Here is a 17,512-nt window from a genome sequence, read left to right on the forward strand (position 1 = left end):
CCACTGCTTCAGCTGTGGAATGTTACTGCAGTGTAACCTAAAAGCAAAAATAATCTCATATAAAGCAGTGGACAGGGAGAAACGGCGAATGGGGAATAAAATGGTTAAGAAACCCCCAAACTGAGCTTTTCTGGGTAGTTTAGCTATTGCCTTACATTTAAGCACACTGAATAACCTCATCTCACCTTCATGCCTCAGTCCCCCATTTGAAAGCTAGGAAGAATGACTATTTGTATTTGAAAGATGCACAGATGATACACAAGTTTTGGACCACACACAACATACAGGCACAGAGAGAGAGAGAGAGAGAGAGAAATAACTATAAAAAGATCTGGAACCAACCTCACAGCATTGCATTGTTTGACCTGACTGATAACAAATTACTCTGGGCTTAAGCAAAAACTGTGCTTAGTTTTCTTACATTAAAACTAATGTTTCCAGGAGAAAGGTTGTCACTTATTAACTCTTCAGGAGCACTCATGAAGTACTATTTACGACAGTCTTACACTGTTTATCTTTTTTTCAAAGAGCATGAATTAATATCTATGATACCCATCTTTTCTAAACTAATCACAAAGCTTATTAAGCACCGATCAAGTCAGCTGAATTTAAACAATGGACTACCTCTTTGTTTCACATAGGAAACAAAAGCAATTAGGCACCTTCCATTCACCTAATTTGTTAACATCAGAACAGTAGATTATGTGTGTGTACATACAGATGGATATAGACATATTACATCAAGAAATTAACAGAACATTGCTAATGTAGAGTAAAAAATTATTTTAAGTTTTTATACTGAAAAGCATGTGATGGCTTTTTAAAGATGCACTCACTTTTTAAAAAGTTGCATCCCAGTTCCATATCTAAAAATACTTTAAAATTCAGAGGTATGATTTATTTTAACATTAACTTATTGGTTTCTTGTTATCAACTATACACAGCACTGCCTACTAAGAAAGTGCCAAATAGTAACTCTCAATAGTTCAATAGGAAAAGAAGAAATCAACTGAAAAATAGATACAACCTAAGGCTAAGGCTTTCTTAAAGAAACTAATTGTCAAAGGAAATACTGTGGCCAATTGAGAAATTATACCTTTAAAAATAACTGGACAAAAAAATTAAAGTGTCAAGGGAATATATGCTCTGAAATAAACATAAATGCCCAATAACTAGCCTTGCTTCCTTGCTTCTTCTAGTGAGAGAAGTGGAGAAAAAAGCCTACTGCCTTCCTACTTCAGTACCTGCCTTCCTACTTCAGTACCTGCCTTCCTACTTCAGTACCTGCCTTCCTACTTCAGTACCTGCCTTCCTACTTCAGTACCTGCCTTCCTACTGTCACCACTACTATCAGGTACAGTATTTGTCAAGTATCCTGACTGAAATCAAGAGGGCAAAAAAATTTGTAGCAAGTCTATAATTATGTGCAAAACTCCCCAAAAAATTCTAGGGGGGAAGTAGTGTCTTTGTTAGGGAAATAGAAGCCATCGCAAACAGTGAACAAAACTTCTGGATGCAGAGGGGTATGACATAGGCTAAGCAAAAAAAACCAACCCACACCAAACAACAATAAAAAAACCCCACAAACAAGAACCCACAAAATCAAGAACCAGTCTTACTGCAAGTTGAGGACATTTGCTCTGGATATAATTTATCTTCCTCAAATTTACTCAATCAACTGCTTAGACAAAACAATTAGCAAAAATATTATCAAAATACAGTAAAACTACAATCAATGCCCTTCCGTAAAATACCTCCAAAACACCCCCATGAATCTGAAACCACAGTCTCCAACATGAGCATACCAGTTCTGAAGAAAATGCTCAATAATCACTCCAATATAAAGAAAATATCAGCCAAATTACAGCAAACACCTGTCAGTAAACAATATGCAATTTTTAACATAAGGCATATCAAATAACCTGCCCTCTTCCAATGATTTGCTGCTGATCATGACATAACATTCTTATGCTCAATTTTATACAAAAATTGTAAGATAGCTACGAGGTGCACAGGAAGCTCATTCCTTGAAAGAACCCACTGCTACCCATAGTCTTCAAAACAGACCTCCAGATCTGGCCAAACTCGCCACCACAAGCATACATACCAAATAGCAACAGACTTACAGAAAAATCAATGCAAAACCTTCTAATACCTCTTTACAACCACCCAATGGAGCCTATGCATACACTTAGAAGAAGGCAATACGTTTCACCCACAGCACCCCATGTCCTTACAGGATCTACACTCATGTAACCACGCAACCACTGTGTTCAAAGATGAACATGCACCATTCATCACCGAGGAACACAGAAAAAACCTAGCCACCATTTCCACTTCAGCTCTTATGCCTCAGTGAGGACCTGCAAGATTCCTTAAAAATACAAAGGAAAAACACTCATGGGTTCAAGATAAGATTTGTTTGACAGCCCTCTACATTTTTTCCTACTTCTTACATCATATTAACTCTTCCTTATTCTACAAGGGCTTCTATCCATCTTGCACCATAAAATGACATCATTTCAACTGCATCAAGATATTTTTGTAAGGCTGTCAACTAGATCAGGTATACTGGTCCAGCTTTATAAAAAATACCTAAAAAACACCATTAAATAATATGTTCAGCAGCACAGGCACTCTATATACAGGAATCTTGAAAATAAAGTAAAAGCAGACAGTGCTTTGAGAGGATTTGGAGGGTCTTATAGGAAGCATGCTGATATGTTCTCATTCCTATGGTAAGAGCACACAAACTCCAGCAACTGGACTAAGACAGCAAGGTGAAATTTCTGCGAGAAGATTGGTGCTTACAGAAGGAGAATTAGAGAAAGAGACACTGATCTGAGAGCCCATACCATTCCTAAAAAAGACTCCTAGACGACAGACATGCAAAAACCACTTTTAAACAAACATGCAAGACCCCTTTCATGCTCAGCTCCCTTAATGGGAGGAAACAATAACCTCAAGAAATTGGGGTTTTGAACATCTGATGAACTTCAGAATGTCAGGAAACATTTCCTACATTAAAGGTTTACAATGGAAGGTGAGAATTAGAAGAATGCAAAGCAGAAATGCAGAACACCCTGAGCATCTGGTTAGTTTAGCTTCAACCACCTATAATTCTCAGAGATCAAAGTGCCAGTCAATGGCAGGAATTAACACATTCAAGCATAAACATCACCCCAGTTTAAATTTACCCGTGTCCCATTTGAAAATAAAGAGCAGGCATTTTGAAAGAGTAGGAGAGTAATCCTTCCTTTTTCCTCCCTCATACTATTTTTCTTACATTTTTATGCGAAGCATTTTCTTCCACCCTGTCTTCTTCACCTGTCTCCCCTTCAGTGTCCTTTTCCCCCTTTGCTTTCCTTTCATTCATTCACCCAGCGTGGTGTACATGGAACTGACATGATGCTCACTCTTATGTTATTCATTCTAAACAGCTATCAAGTATGGATAAAGGCCCTGTGAGAGAAAAGAAAAATGAGCTTATAGCCTACAAAGACAGAGTAAAGTAGAGGCAGTCCCTACATGACACTCTCAGAGGTCAACTGTCCTTGCTGTAGATTGTTACACACTTCCATAGCCTCACTGCAGAATCCTATTTCCTTTCATAACTCAGTTCCTGTCAGTCAGCTTTTCAGGGCATCTTATTCCTCAACAGGATCAAAAGCATTAATACTACAGGGAGGAGAGGGTGGTGAATGTAGAATAATCGGAGTAAGAACCACCATCGATGGGATCAGAAAGATAAAGAAGAATTGCCAGGCTGGAGGCCTGAGGAAGTAATGCAAAGAAGTCACTGATTACTGGGGAGACAAGGAGGAAAATCCTACAGCCTGCAGGGTTGAACAGAAATACACAGACAGGATGTAATATCATCAAAATAAATAAATAAGAGCAAGACCTTCCAGTTATAGGAGCAAGGTATACTGAGACAGGAATGCTGTACCTTTAAGTTGTCCAAACATTCTATCTCCCCCAAAACTCACTCTTTCCTATATCCTAAATCGAGACCTCTATAAAAATGCATTACAACTTTTGTTACTCACCTGTTTTCAAATTTTGAGGCAGCTTAAACTGCCTCAAAGGAAAACCGTGTTCTATTACACTGAGCTACCCATCAGACATCGGTTAAGTGCTTTGCTTTAGCTGACTTAGGGATAGCTTGAGTTTATAGGATTCAACAGCTTCAGCTAGCATGGAATGCAGCAGTTCACTTCCTGAATGCAAGCAGGGGGCGTACAGTCATTATACGAGCAATCCCCAGCTTGTAATTTTAGATACACTAAGGAGTTGGAATATTTTGTACTTTCAAGATGAAAACAAAGACTCAGCTGAGAACAGGTAAGACAGACTCCAATTCAGCAGCATTCTCCAGTAAAATGACCAAGCTTGAGAAACTTGCTCTTTCACATGCACTGTGAAGGCTGGTCAGTCTTCAAACACGAGCCAAACAAACATGCTCAGCCTTCAATTAATTTATAATATCATTATTTAAAAATAGTTTTACTGAATGAATTTAAATGAATATTGCTAGCACAACTGCCATGAAAGTAGATCATCATAACTATTAAAGCAGCTAAATGAAGCATGTCAAAAGTATTTGCACTGTTTATTTTTCAGTTAGTTCAGTAAGAAAATATTCTTCTGTGGTCCGATGCAGAGGGTATTTTTAGTGGGTTTTTTGTTTGTTTGGGGGTTTGTTTTGTTTTGTCATTCTTCTAAATAACCTGGGAAGAATGCACTGTGATCTTTAAAAAGCAATTTTTTCTAAATTCTGATAAGTACCACCACGTTGGGGGGAGGAGGGGAACAGAATCTAAACATCCAAATCAAGTTTCCAAGAGAAAGAGCAGAAAATAGTCTGCAGGACAAGGGACACATTAGGTCACACCAATGGCTGCTTAAGAAAGTTTATAAAGAAAATGCTTACCTCACTAGAATGAAACTCAGCTTTAAGCACTGAGAAGTCAGTGGTCATTATGGAGACCAGAAGTATAAATCAATTGAAAACAGATGAGACATTTTAAGGAAAAATGTTGACGAGCTATTGAATTATAAGGGTACAATCTGCAGCTCAGCAAACTCCCATGCTGCAGACTACCGTAAGTTTAAAAGAAAGCCCAGGGGAAATATCAGTTTCTATTAATCTCATCTTTTTTCCCTAGGCATCTGTTACAGGACACTGAGAAAAAGATAACCACCAGACATCACACCAGGCCAGATGGACCTCTGATCTGATATACTATGACTCTGCTCACAGTAATCCACATCAAAAATAATTTTGCAAGGTGTATGTCTGTCTCTCACATCAGCCAAGCAATTCTCTTAATAGACAACTGCCAATAGTTACTTACTTCCCTTTTTCAGGTACAGGTAAAAAAAAAACCAAGGCTAAGAAACAATATGACTGCAGGTAATTATCTTCAGTCAGCTGCAGAACTAGAATAAAACAGCAAAGAATTATTAGTTTCCACACTTGTGTTCAAACCACTAGATGGTGCTTCTAAAATGAAGCAATTCAGTATGCAAAACTCAAACTGAATAATGTATGCCAATTTGTAAGTTGCCTTCCTCAGGATCATTATCAATAACACTGATTAATGTGGTTCAATAGCTGCAGTCTCTGATCAGACAGTAGCAACAAGAATAATTAAGCAGATAATTGAGATCAAAGAACTGATCACGAAAATAGTGAAGATTTCCAAAAACCCAGTAACTGCTGTTTCCCCAAGTAAGAAAAACTTCTTATTCTTCTGTCTTTGAAAGTCATTAGATGTTAATATAAATATTGCATTAAATAACAAGTTTTGTTCACAAACTGCTGTGCCAAAAGGCTTTGATTACTGTATGCCATCAGTAAAAAGAAGCTTTATGCTACAAATAGCATTTACCTCTTCTTTCACTCTTCATTCAAGTAGTTTTCTTGAAGACATTTTTCTCAAGACTGAACTCGCTCTAGTTCTCTTCTGTGAAGAGCAAACCCCTCACTTTTAAGATTTTGAAACCATAGCTAAAATAAGATGCTAACTGCTTTCTACCTATCACTCTGTAAAATCATCCTTCCTTTTTCATTCACTCCCCCAAAACTAGTCTCAATAGTTGCTTGGCTACTCCAGTAGCTTCATCCTTTTTCATTTCTGACCATTTCCATCCATCAAAACACCACTTGAAATAATCCCTCCCTCTTCCTGCATCTCATTCTACTGACCCAACTTCAAAAACACTCTTTGCAGTATGTTAAGCACATAGTCAACTGTGTAATTTTTACCATCTTCCTTTCTTCTGAAGTTCAAACTTCTATTAATCTTTAAAGATCTCTTCCTCTTTTTCTACTTACAACCATTTTTTTCCTACAAAAATTCCTACAAACATATTTCCTCTTTTCCTTTAAAAAAAAAAATCAGTTTTGACTATTTCCTATTGTATTTCCCATCTTTTACTTCTTTGAGTCAGCTCTGCCACTAAGCAACCCTGACAACACTGCTGAGAAAGATTACCTTATGTGTAGCTTTTAATGTTCAACACTCACCTAGGACTTTTTTTAAACACTTTTCCTTGTGCAAAGTAATGCAGAAACTCCTAAAGGTCATGTGATTTTTTTTTTTTTTTGCCATTGGCTCTCACTTTACTACTTTAGGGGATTGCTCTTCATCCCCTAGGAATGCTCTCTTCCTCTTACTTGCATGGGATCTTCTTCCAAGATACTCACTTACTATCTCTTGTTTTAAAGCCTTTTTTAAAATTAGCATACGTATCTCTTGTTCAAAGTCCTTTAACAACTATTATTAGCAACCATAATTACTAGCTATGGCTTACTTTTGTAAAACGTAGCTTAGTAAGAAGACCCTTAAAGAAGTTAGAGAAAGGCACTATGCACAAACACAGAAACAAGCCTTCCCCAAGTACCAGCCATTCCACTTATCCCTAAATGTTATTTCTGATCAGAGAGCACCATTGCAGAAACACCTCTCATCTTGAAGATGGATCTGCTAATCCAGCTGCAGAAAGTAATGATCAGATTAAATAAAGAAACCAATGAAAACAATTTCAAAACAAATACCCAGGAAGGCAGCAACTACAATTCTCAGCATCTCCAAGCACTCCAGGGGGACAAGATGCATAACCTCTGAAGCATGTGAAAGAGCTCTGCTGAGTACCTACTTGTCAGTAAGTGTTCACTCCTAGCTACAAGTTGGGGCCATTTCCGTAAACCTATCTTCGCATCTCCATGGGAGTTATGCAGCCTTTTATTTAAAACAGACACTAAAGGCACAGCTGTACCTTGGTCAATCTTAAGAGGAGAGAGGTGTTAAAAAAATCATACAAAACCTCCAGACTCATGCAAGCCTTGTGAGCATCATTTAACCGGAACAAAGCATTCACAAAGCAATATCTTTACTACCAACGACTATGAATTGTGTGAATTATAGGAACATAAGAAATTCTTCAACATTTACCGCAATACATTTGCATTCTTTTACTATGTAAAAGAAACTAGGAGCAAAAAAATCAGGTTAGTGAATGCACAACTGAGATAAATATCAAAAAAAGAAGGTAAGAACTCATGAAAAAACATATTCCTTGGCTTTTGTTCCCCAGGTAAAAATTTATTCAGATTCATAGATGTAAACACAAAATAAGCTATATTTAAAAAAATAAAAATATGAAAAATAAACATACATTGAAGTTGTTTCAGTCTTATGCTAAACAGATTAAAAACATCTTGAAGTTGTGGTTAGAGACAGACTTTCTTTTTCCCCATCAAACACTAAACAGTTCCTTCCAAATATCAATAAACTTGAGCTCAATTCAAAAGTGAGCTAGTTACCCACGCTTTTTTCAAGCTAGTCTCTAGATTTAAGCAGCAACGTTCACCTAAATTATTCTGAGTACTTTGGATATCAAAAGCATTTCAAAACTCTGCAAAACCAGTCCAGTTCCGTATTTTTGCTGGATGCTCAGACCTGCCTGGGAGCAGGTTCTGACCTGACACCTGTGGAATGCTCCAGCAGCAGAAGGTACAAGATAAGAAATTCCCTGAAGTGATAGGAAATATTTCCATTATATCTGTGCATACAGACAAATATTTTGATGTAGAAGGAATCATCCTTTGTCTCAGAAAGGTGGCAGTGCCTAGGAAGCCTGCAGTGTCCTGAGGAGGTCAAACAGAGTAACTATTGTTCCACCAGTGTGCTGCAATTCAAGAACACTATTGCTTCAAATCACTCCTCTGCATTTCCTCCTGGTTAAAAAGCAAACACCAACCCCCGTCCAAAAACTTAACACATTGAATCTGCAGTCCGCAAAAAGAAAACACTTATTAGAGACAACATTTAAAAAATTAAACAACAATCAATGTGGCACAGGAGGCTGGAAACAATATCTCATCTCTGCTCTGTCTCTAATACATCAGTTAAAAGTCTGCCTCCTACCAGCTATACAGATCACGTCACTGCTATTTATTTCATTCTCTGGTTACCTCTACCATCAGCATTTGATCCAGGATATTAAAATCTGGTATATCAGCATACCTGAAGAATAGGGCTGGACAGGAAGAGCACTGACTGCACAAGGATCTAGGAAAGTCATGCTGTTCTCGTGACATGCTCACGACATTAGTCAAGACTTTCCACTTCCTACACCCACATTTTCTCTCCCATCCTTGGTATGTTCAAACAGAGATGCAGCAGTTACCAAGTAAATATCTCTGCCTAGATGCAGGTCCCTGCATCTTACAGTAACTTGATGATTACCCTGATAGTTTTGTAATTGCATCTTGTTAAGCAATATCTGTTCTATTCCATTTCCTCTTCTACCCCATTTACAAAGGTTAAGCTGAATTAATTTAACATTTTGGGGGTGGGTTTTTTAGGAAGAATTATGAAATAGTTCCCTTGGGATTAAGCTAAACCATGTATTCAGGTTTCTGAACAGGCTGTACTGTGAATTTGCTGCACTCTGATGTCATCCCCCCACCTTCAAAAGTATCTCTGAACAGCAATCAAAGCCACAGGCCAAATGCCCAGAACCATCAAAATCTGCTGCCATGCAGAAGGCCTATTATATGATAGTAGGATCTGGAATACTTCAGAAGCAGTATGCCCCATCACTGGTAGTAGCAAAATCTAACTGATAAAATGTACCTGGCATCCGTAGTACCTAACAGAGGATTATAACTAAGCAACATAAGCCACTAGTGGTAGCCCCCACCAGAATAAATATTCAAAAAAAGTCATCTTCAAAATACATTATATACAAAGCCATTTCGAAATAAACTGTGGAACCCACTAACCTTATGGGAAGGAATCCTAAGGATTCCTTGACGAGATAGGAAAGCAAGTAGTATAACCAGGAAAGTTACAGCCTCTAAATGTGAGCTCCTCCATCTTACTTTATACCAAAACAGTGCTATTCAAACTTCTTAATGTGAATTAAATATTCAAATTTAGTTACATTATCCATACCAATTCAATAGGCACATCAGAAAAAATGCTTGTTTCTGAAGGAACACACACTATCACAATTCACCAGTAGCCCATTCTGAATACAAGTACAAAATGAGGTAGTAAGCTACTGAAATTAACAAAAACTATTTGCAAAAAAAGTATAAATATACAACAAAAAGGACACGGTGCTGGTTTTAAACTAACAGCAATAGATGTTACTGATTTATGAGGCCCATTGTCATGCAAGAGGCTTAGAAAGTTCCTTTACTGCAGAACAGTCCCACAGAAATAGAAGCATACACTGTTTGATACAGACCTTGGATGCTGAACATACAGCATACAACAAAGGAACAGTATGTTAAAAAGTAAGTTTTATCATAAAAGGATGAAATCTCCATTGGAAAGAAAATTAACGTGAAATCTAATTAGTTTTGATAAAAAATAGTGACAAAAGCTATATTTGCAATAATTTCTTCTGCATTTAAGATTACCAATGTTTCTTTTTGTTCATTAACTGTTTCTCTCTTAGTTGTTCCTTGGTATAAATCATAAACAAATAACAAAGTTTATTGAAAGCTACCTGTAATTTGCTACTGTATTTTCAGTTACTTAATCTCTACATTATTTTCCTTTCAGTTATTAACAGCAATATCAGACAAGTACGTGTTCTTCAACATTACTCACCAGGGTTACAACTAGATAAAAAAAATCCATAAAGCCAGCACAATCTGAACTTTTATTCTGCAGTATCACCTCGACACTTTTTTTTTTTAAACCCCAGCATAGTGGCTGTAATTCGGGGTAAAGGACTTTATGCATGGAAGGTTTACAAAAATGAGGCTTAACACTATTACTGAAATTTAAAACATAAGAGAAAATGGGTGGTAGTGACAGACAAGGACAAAAATTAAATCAAATACTTCATAAAGTGAATAACTATAATGACTGCTGTAATGCCTGGACAAAAGAGGATGCTGTAGATGTTCAGAACCAGTAATGCCCTTCATATACGATCCGAACATCACATGCAAGACAAGATCACTCTCCAGACAGTTGTTATTTAACTCGTGCCAGAAGATGATAATTTCATTACAAAGCAAGCTATGATTCTTGGATTCCTTCCAAGAATTTCAAAGCGAAAAGAAAAGGGCAGAAAATATGCACCTACAGAGCTCCATTCGACAAATGTTTTAACTTTAAAAGTTCTCAGGTGCACGCAGATAGCATTAAGAGCAGAACAGGAGCACCCGAACCGTCTCTCTGCGGGGTCAGGCTACACGCCGACCACAGACAACAGCCGCCAGGACTTCAGCCCAGAAGCACTACCCGGAGGTGAGGCAGAGCCGCCTCCGCGCTGCTCTGCCCACCGCGGGGCGCGCCGCCAGCGCCGCAGCCCCTCCGGAGGCTCCCCGGTGCCGAGGTCTCCCGTGGAGCGCCGCCGGAGCCGGGGAGAGCCCCCTGCCCGCCCCGGGCCGTGCTCTCGCCAGGTCCAACGGCACACGCTCTGCTTTGTCATCTCTCCCCCCGCAGCGGGCGAGCCGCTCCGCGCACGCCGGTACGAGCTGCTCGCCCGCTCCGGCGCCTCGCACAGCCCGGCCCCTCCCGCCTTCCCGCCGCGGAACGGCCACAGACCGTGCCCAGCAGGACCCGTCCGAAAGCAAGCGGACCTAGCCCCACTCCGCGCCGACCTCTCGCCACCTCCGCGGCGGCGGCTCCCAGCTGAGGCACCGGCGCGAACCGACCCGCGGCCACCAGCACCGCGGCTGCGCGCCCGGCTCCGCGTCCCAACTTCCCAACCGCGGGGTGAGGGTGACCCCGGGGGGAGGCGAGCCGAGGTGCCGCCGGGCAGCGGCGGCCACCCGGCGCCCCCGAGCCGCCCGGCGCCGGCGGCTCCTCACAACTTACCTTGGGTTTGTAGAGCCACTTTCTGAACCTGTTCATCATCACCGCGGCAGCTGCCACCCCGCCGCCGCCTGCCGCTGCCACAGGGGCTGCCGGTTCCCCGCCCGCGCCGCTCGGGGGACCGGGGCGAGCCCTGCCCCTCGCCGGGAGGCTCCGCCGGGTCGCCGCCGCCGCCTCCTCCTCCTCTGCCGTTCCTCCTCCTCCTCCTCCTCAGGGCAGAGGCCGCCAGCCGCCGCGGAGCGCGGGCGCCGCGCGCGCTCCCCTCAGCGCAGGGACCGGCCGCCGGCACGGAGAGCTCCGCGCCGCGCTGACAGCCCCCAAAACATTGCGCGGCCGGCAGCAGCGCCCCCCCAGCGCATGCGCAGGGGCAGGGGCAGACCCACGATCTCCCTCCCCGCTGGCTACCGCGCTCGCGACCAATCGGATGGCGGCCTGGGACGGCCCCCCTCCCCACCGGCGGACTCGCCCCGCCCACTCTGCTGCTCATTTGCGTAACACGCGAAGGGGGCGGAGAGACTACGTGCCCCAGCATGCCACGCCCCGCAGGCGGAGGCGCGGTGCAGAGAGCGCCGTGGCCCGGTGGACGCCGGGACTTGTAGTCTTCTCTGCGGGCTACGCCGAGCGTGTCGGCTTCAGGATGGCAAGGCTCTGCTCGTGACAGTCAGCCCCGCCCGAATGCGTGTAAGCGGCTGATCGATTTCTAGCTGCCCGTGAGCACAAAAATCGGGGGGGGGGGGGGGGCGGGCGGAACGACTTGCTTGGCAACGGCGGCAAACAATTGCCGCCATCTTTTTTCCCGGCCGGGTAGTTCTTTGCCCCCTATCGGGCCGTTCCGCAATACCAAGGCGGGCGCGCGGGAGAACTACAGCTCCCAGCAGCCCCTGCGCCCCTTAGCAACGGCGCCGGGCCGGGCCGAGCCGCCGGCGGCCGCAGCGGGGTCTCTGCGGCTGGAGGGTCCCGCCGCGCTGAGAGAGGGGCGCCGGGCTCTGGCGGGGACGCGGGCGGCCGCCCGGGCTGGCGGGGGCCGGCAGGTACGGGACCGGGCAGCGCCGGGCTGAGAGGCCGCCCGTGCGGGCAGGGGCCGCTGCGCGCTCGCGCATTTACCTCAGGCGGTGGCGCCAGCCCTGGGGCCCGGGGTGTTGCACCCCCGCCGCCTCATGGGCGTCAGTTGGCAGCAAGGTAGCTGTAGCCGTGTATTACACCTTCGAAAATTAAAATGGGTAAAATGCTTGATGTGTGTGGCACGCAGAAAGTGTCCGGTGCCCTGGGCAGGCTTGTAACTACTTCATTCGTTTATTGGGTGTCTATAAATACAGCAGAAAAGATCAATGGGGCCTATGTTATACTGTAGACAGGATTGTTGGGCTTTGCTCCCAGAGTTTTCATTAACTGTTGTGATTTTGGGCAAGTAGCCAGCCTCGGTGTCCTTTGGCTTCCCTATCTCGTAAATATAATACAACTTACTTGCAGAAGGTTTTGTACACTGAATATTTAATTGTAAAGTTCCACAAGATATTTCCACAAAAAAAATACTGTCTCAAAGAAAATACTTGTAGTAGGGATGCAAAACGTTGAAATACATGCAAATTAAAAATTAACATAAGATCCAGGCTATAGCTGCTCAGGGTGAATGTTTTCCATCTAATGCTTTGCCGCCTTAAGGGAGGAATCTGCTGAAAAGAGGACCTGTGCCCAGAACTGCTCTCTGCTATGCTCAGGCAACAGGCAGTGATGTAGAAAAGTCCAGAGTAAATGAGAATGGCAGGATGTAACCATTGGGACAATTGTACCCTGTATTCAGTGGCTCTTTTTCTAGCACACAGCTGGGAGAAACACCTATTCCATTTTGAGCAGTAGCTACTTGATCTGACTTAATTTTGCAGGGAGGCTTAGTTCAGCCCTCTCTTTAAGGAGGATGGGTTTCATCAGAGGAAATGCAATTGCAGTCTTTGTAGGCCAGGAACATAGGTGCAAATGTAAAACCTGAAGGAATCTTTCAGGTCATTGAAACCAGTCCCTACAATTGTAGCCGGTCTTATCCTGCATAATTGCTTTCAAAATATCTCCAAACTCCATTGTAAAATAAGGCTAAGTCAGGTTCTTACCTCCTTTAACAGAAATTCTACATCTGATAATGGAAGAAAATTTCTACCATTTTGTGCATAGCATAAATTTATATAATTTTTATACATAGCAATTAGAATATTCTCCTAAATGGCTGTGTGGAAACAAAGGTGTATGTCATAACACAAAGCATTTTATTCCTGATGTGCATGTTTTAAAACATTGATGATAATAATAGCAGTTTGTTTAAATACAACCACAAGTGAAGTTCTTTCTATTAAGAACCCCTGTATGTCCAGAGTTCTCAAGGCATTACTCTATGTCTTAGTTTTCACATTCCAGGTTTTGGTTTTAATGATTGTTATTTGGAGGGGAGGGATGAATATCAGCATGTACAGAGCATGAGAGCTCAAACTGATTTCTACTATGCCAGATATTTGTCACTGGGAGAGCTGTTGGAGCCTGAATTATGATTCAGCCTGAATGAGTACAGAGGTATTTCTCTCTCCCTTATCCAAAATCCCCTGGCAGGTACAGAGAAACAGATCATGTTTCTCAGAGGAGTGGAGAAACGGTGATTCCTCCTGTGACAAAGAGACACAGTAGCACCTCTTTTTTTATTTGCCATCCCTTGTCATGATCCAGCCCTGTTTTGCTGGACTTTTTTTTTTAATTGGACATTTTGTCTTGATCATACAAGGTAACTAAATGCCTATATTGAGCATAATCACAGACAAACTCTTTTTTTCAGCAGTTTGAGTTTAGTAATTAAAAGTGCTATTTAGGCAATTGTTATTGAGTTATGATAGTGCTGAAAGGCAGGGTACAAAAACACTGTATCTGGAAATGTTATGATATCCTTTTAAAACAAGAAATTAATTATCTTTACCACAGTGGGAATGAATCATCTTGATCAAGCATTCTTTTCTAACATCAGAATATGATGATATATAAAATACAAGAACAATTTTCAAAAATACATTTTTATTCTCACCATGGAAAATTACTTCTGTGCTCTTTTTTTCCCATTGCTAAACCAGATTAATGACTTTCAGCCCTGATCATTACTATCATTGGTCTGTCATACACAATAACATGTCTATGTGTATAAGCAAATGAATTATATAGTTCTTGTCATGTGAACATTAATGTCTAGGTGTCCAGTTCTGCAAACTCTCATGCATATGAGTAAGGTGTCATTTGAGATAGATATAATCCAGTCATTTCACAAACAAAGCATCAAGCATTAAAAGTACCCAACTGCTGTGCCTTCAAAAACCTTGACAGTGGCCTGGACTACTGACGTGTTGTGATCGCTGCCCAGCTTGCTGACCAACACTGTCTCATTGCTTCCTTATAATTCCTCTCTGTTCCTATTATTTTGTTGTTTTGGAAAAATAGGCTGTTAATAGCAACCTGTGATAAGATTTAAGACTAAAATTTTGCTTTCAGTTGCATCTCACTGGGAAGAGCAGTGTATTAAATAGGACCTGGATAGCACACATGCAAAAATTCATGCTTTTCTCTAGTATTATCTTTAATTATATTTAATCAAATCAGCTGATACAGAAACCATTTCAGGTATCAACCTAAGCATCATCTGAGACATTTGCAGAATAAGAAATATGTAATTATGTCTTGTATTTTATTGATGTTTGCACTGTATTCTCATTTCTCCTGTTAGCTGTTCTGAGTGATGGTGATTTTGAAAGCTTGACCTAAATGTTCTCTTCTACATTACTGCAGTATATGTTCTCTATGAGCCTATCAACATACATTATGATACAACTGAAGGAGGCATGAAAAATTAATGATTTACTATATTTATAGGATTCTCCATGGTGAAGATGGTCAGCCATGGAAAACATATTGCAATAATAGTCCAACAGCTTAACAAATTTAACCCTGAAAATCAGAGCACGGAGGATTTCTTGAATGAATCAGCTAAGATGTTGCAGGTATATTAAGTTTCAGTTCATCTTACATAGCTTACCATGTTTTATTAGCTGGTTTTAAACATAAAGATATCTGTTTTCTAACATGTTGTTGTAACTTTCATAGATTTTTCTTACAGTGCCATTTTTCATTTATGACTAAAGTCCAAATTTCTTATGGTTATCACCAGAAAACAAGGAAATAAATGTCAGAGGCATTGAATAACTGCTTGGGTAGCAAAAAAAGATGGGAAAGCAACAACTTCCTAAAATGGATCTGACAATGATAGGAAAAGCTTCTTTTCCACTCCTGACTAAGCTGTTTTGTAGTTTCCTGTCTGCTTTCCTCCTTCCAAATGGAAGTTTCTGTCAGCAGCACCCATTTTGTATGTACGAATGCAGTTCAGAAGCTGACTTGCAGGATCAGGTATTCTTGCTTTGAGGACATAAGTGACCGTCAGAACAGTGGGATAAAAGGCAAGTGACAGTAAATCAGCTACCTGATTTTAATCTAATACTGCAAGTAACCAGGCCAAGATTTGCCAATATGTAGCTATACTGGCTGAAGCAGTCCCCATCCTTTCCTGACCATAGTCTGTCACCTCTTCCCATCTCTTTGTCCTCAGTGCCACCCTGACTTGTGCTGATGCAGCTACTGCATTGAATCAGCTTTAGAAAATCACCGAGGGAAGACAGTAATATTGTTTAGACTGCTATTGTCTGTGCGTGCCGTGTATTATCAAACTACATTGTCAGAGCCCTGATTTCACACTGCCACGTAGCTCAAGTGCTCATTTCCACTTCTGACAATAAGGTCTAAAACACTGCTATTCCAGTTAGATAGTCTTTTTCATTGATTTTGCATAAACATAACTGACTACAAGAATATAAAACTATGGAGATGTGACATGAAAATCAGAGGCTGAGGCAGCGGATCCATGCACATTTCTTGGGTGTTTGCTTTCTTAAACAGTTTCTGCTCAGGCTCCTAGTTTCTGCCACTGCCCTCCTGCCTTGTAGTACTGGCATAGCTCTTTGTGCATTCATATGTTGAATTACATCAGGGAACTGATCCAGTTTCAAAATAATCATTTTTCACTGGGCAGAGAGCAGGTAAATTCAGCTGCCACTGCTGCCAGAATAAATACTTGTAAAAATTAATACTCAAATCATTGTTCTTCTCAGCCCTGGAAAGGTGATACAAAGACAAAAGAAATAGTAACTTCATTAGGAAACATGAATCTTAAGTTTCATAATAAACCCTTTCAAAAGAGAAAGATAGCTGATGCCAAAGATAAGGCAGAAATCTTTCTCTGGGATAGTTTCAGTTCACTTACTACATAATATTTTTGCTGTGAATTTATCCAAGAACGTAAAAAGTAAAATCTGTTTATATAAAATTAGCTTTGTTTCGGTACCAAATGGGTGATTATAATTCATCATGGAAAATTCACTTCTCTCTTTTCTATTTCATAAGAGGCATACGATCTAAAACTGTAGCATTTTTGTATACATGATTTCCAGGCTTGGCCACTTACCAGTTAGCCAATATTAACTGACCCATGCACAAACTTCCTCCAGTTTGTATCCTGATTAATGCCATCACTTTAAATCACAGCCTAGATTCAAGCCTGTATGTCTCATGCTAGCAGCATGACAAATAGCAAACCTAGTGTTGTGTATTACAGACCAGACAAAAATCAGGAGGGTCAGATTCCAAGAGCACAAATCTAAATAATTGCAAGACACAGGTCTATTTACTTACTTAGGTATGCAGTATGTCAGACTTTACTTTTCTACAAGATACTATCTTCTATTCTATTAGACTTCTCTAATTGGTTAATCAGTTTTCCATCCCTTAAAAGTACAATCAGATTCCAGTCATTATCAACACTGTATGTTTCATTCATATTATATATCTTTATTGTATTTGGATGTTTTATAGTCTTCATGTCCTTCTAATATGATACCTGAGGCGTCTTGTTTCATTCTTTGATAACCTGTTGATGATCTATATAACATATGCTTGTTAGCCTATTGTCCAGCTGTTTGTGGTTGTTCCTGGTGAAACCAACAATTTTGGGCTAGATTATTTCTCTCAAAATAAAAAGACAGCACACAGAGGTCATTCCAGAATAAGTTCAAGGGAGTTCAGCACCCCAG

The 17,512-nt window shown here is 41.1% G+C and overlaps 2 protein-coding genes across 9 annotated transcripts in view; one reads left to right on the plus strand and one right to left on the minus strand.

The window, feature by feature from the left end:
* Positions 1-11,709, minus strand: part of ZFYVE28 (zinc finger FYVE-type containing 28) — a 162,710-nt gene extending 151,001 nt beyond the window's left edge. For 3 of the 6 annotated variants that reach the window (XR_012042691.1, XM_072862670.1, XM_072862671.1), the window contains exon 1: positions 11,355-11,709. Coding sequence is in view for 5 of the 6 variants with exons in the window: in XM_072862670.1 (XP_072718771.1) it covers positions 11,355-11,393 (39 nt within the window). In the remaining variant the exon portion in view is untranslated. The remainder of the gene's footprint in view (positions 1-11,354) is intronic. The other 3 variants (XM_072862669.1, XM_072862668.1, XM_072862667.1) reach the window with 2 other exon arrangements.
* A 556-nt stretch (positions 11,710-12,265) lies between these two features.
* The window catches only part of CFAP99 (cilia and flagella associated protein 99), a 63,189-nt gene continuing 57,942 nt past the window's right edge, over positions 12,266-17,512 (plus strand). For 2 of the 3 annotated variants that reach the window (XM_072862230.1, XM_072862232.1), the window contains exons 1-2: positions 12,425-12,530; positions 15,246-15,373. In XM_072862230.1, coding sequence (XP_072718331.1) covers positions 12,509-12,530; positions 15,246-15,373 — 150 coding nt within the window. In that variant the 5' untranslated portion in view covers positions 12,425-12,508. Of the gene's footprint in view, positions 12,383-12,424; positions 12,531-15,245; positions 15,374-17,512 lie in introns of those variants that run through there. The other variant, XM_072862231.1, reaches the window with a different exon arrangement.

Source organism: Ciconia boyciana, chromosome 5 (genome assembly GCF_034638445.1).
Source record: "Ciconia boyciana chromosome 5, ASM3463844v1, whole genome shotgun sequence".
Classification (NCBI taxonomy): Eukaryota; Metazoa; Chordata; class Aves; order Ciconiiformes; family Ciconiidae; genus Ciconia; species Ciconia boyciana.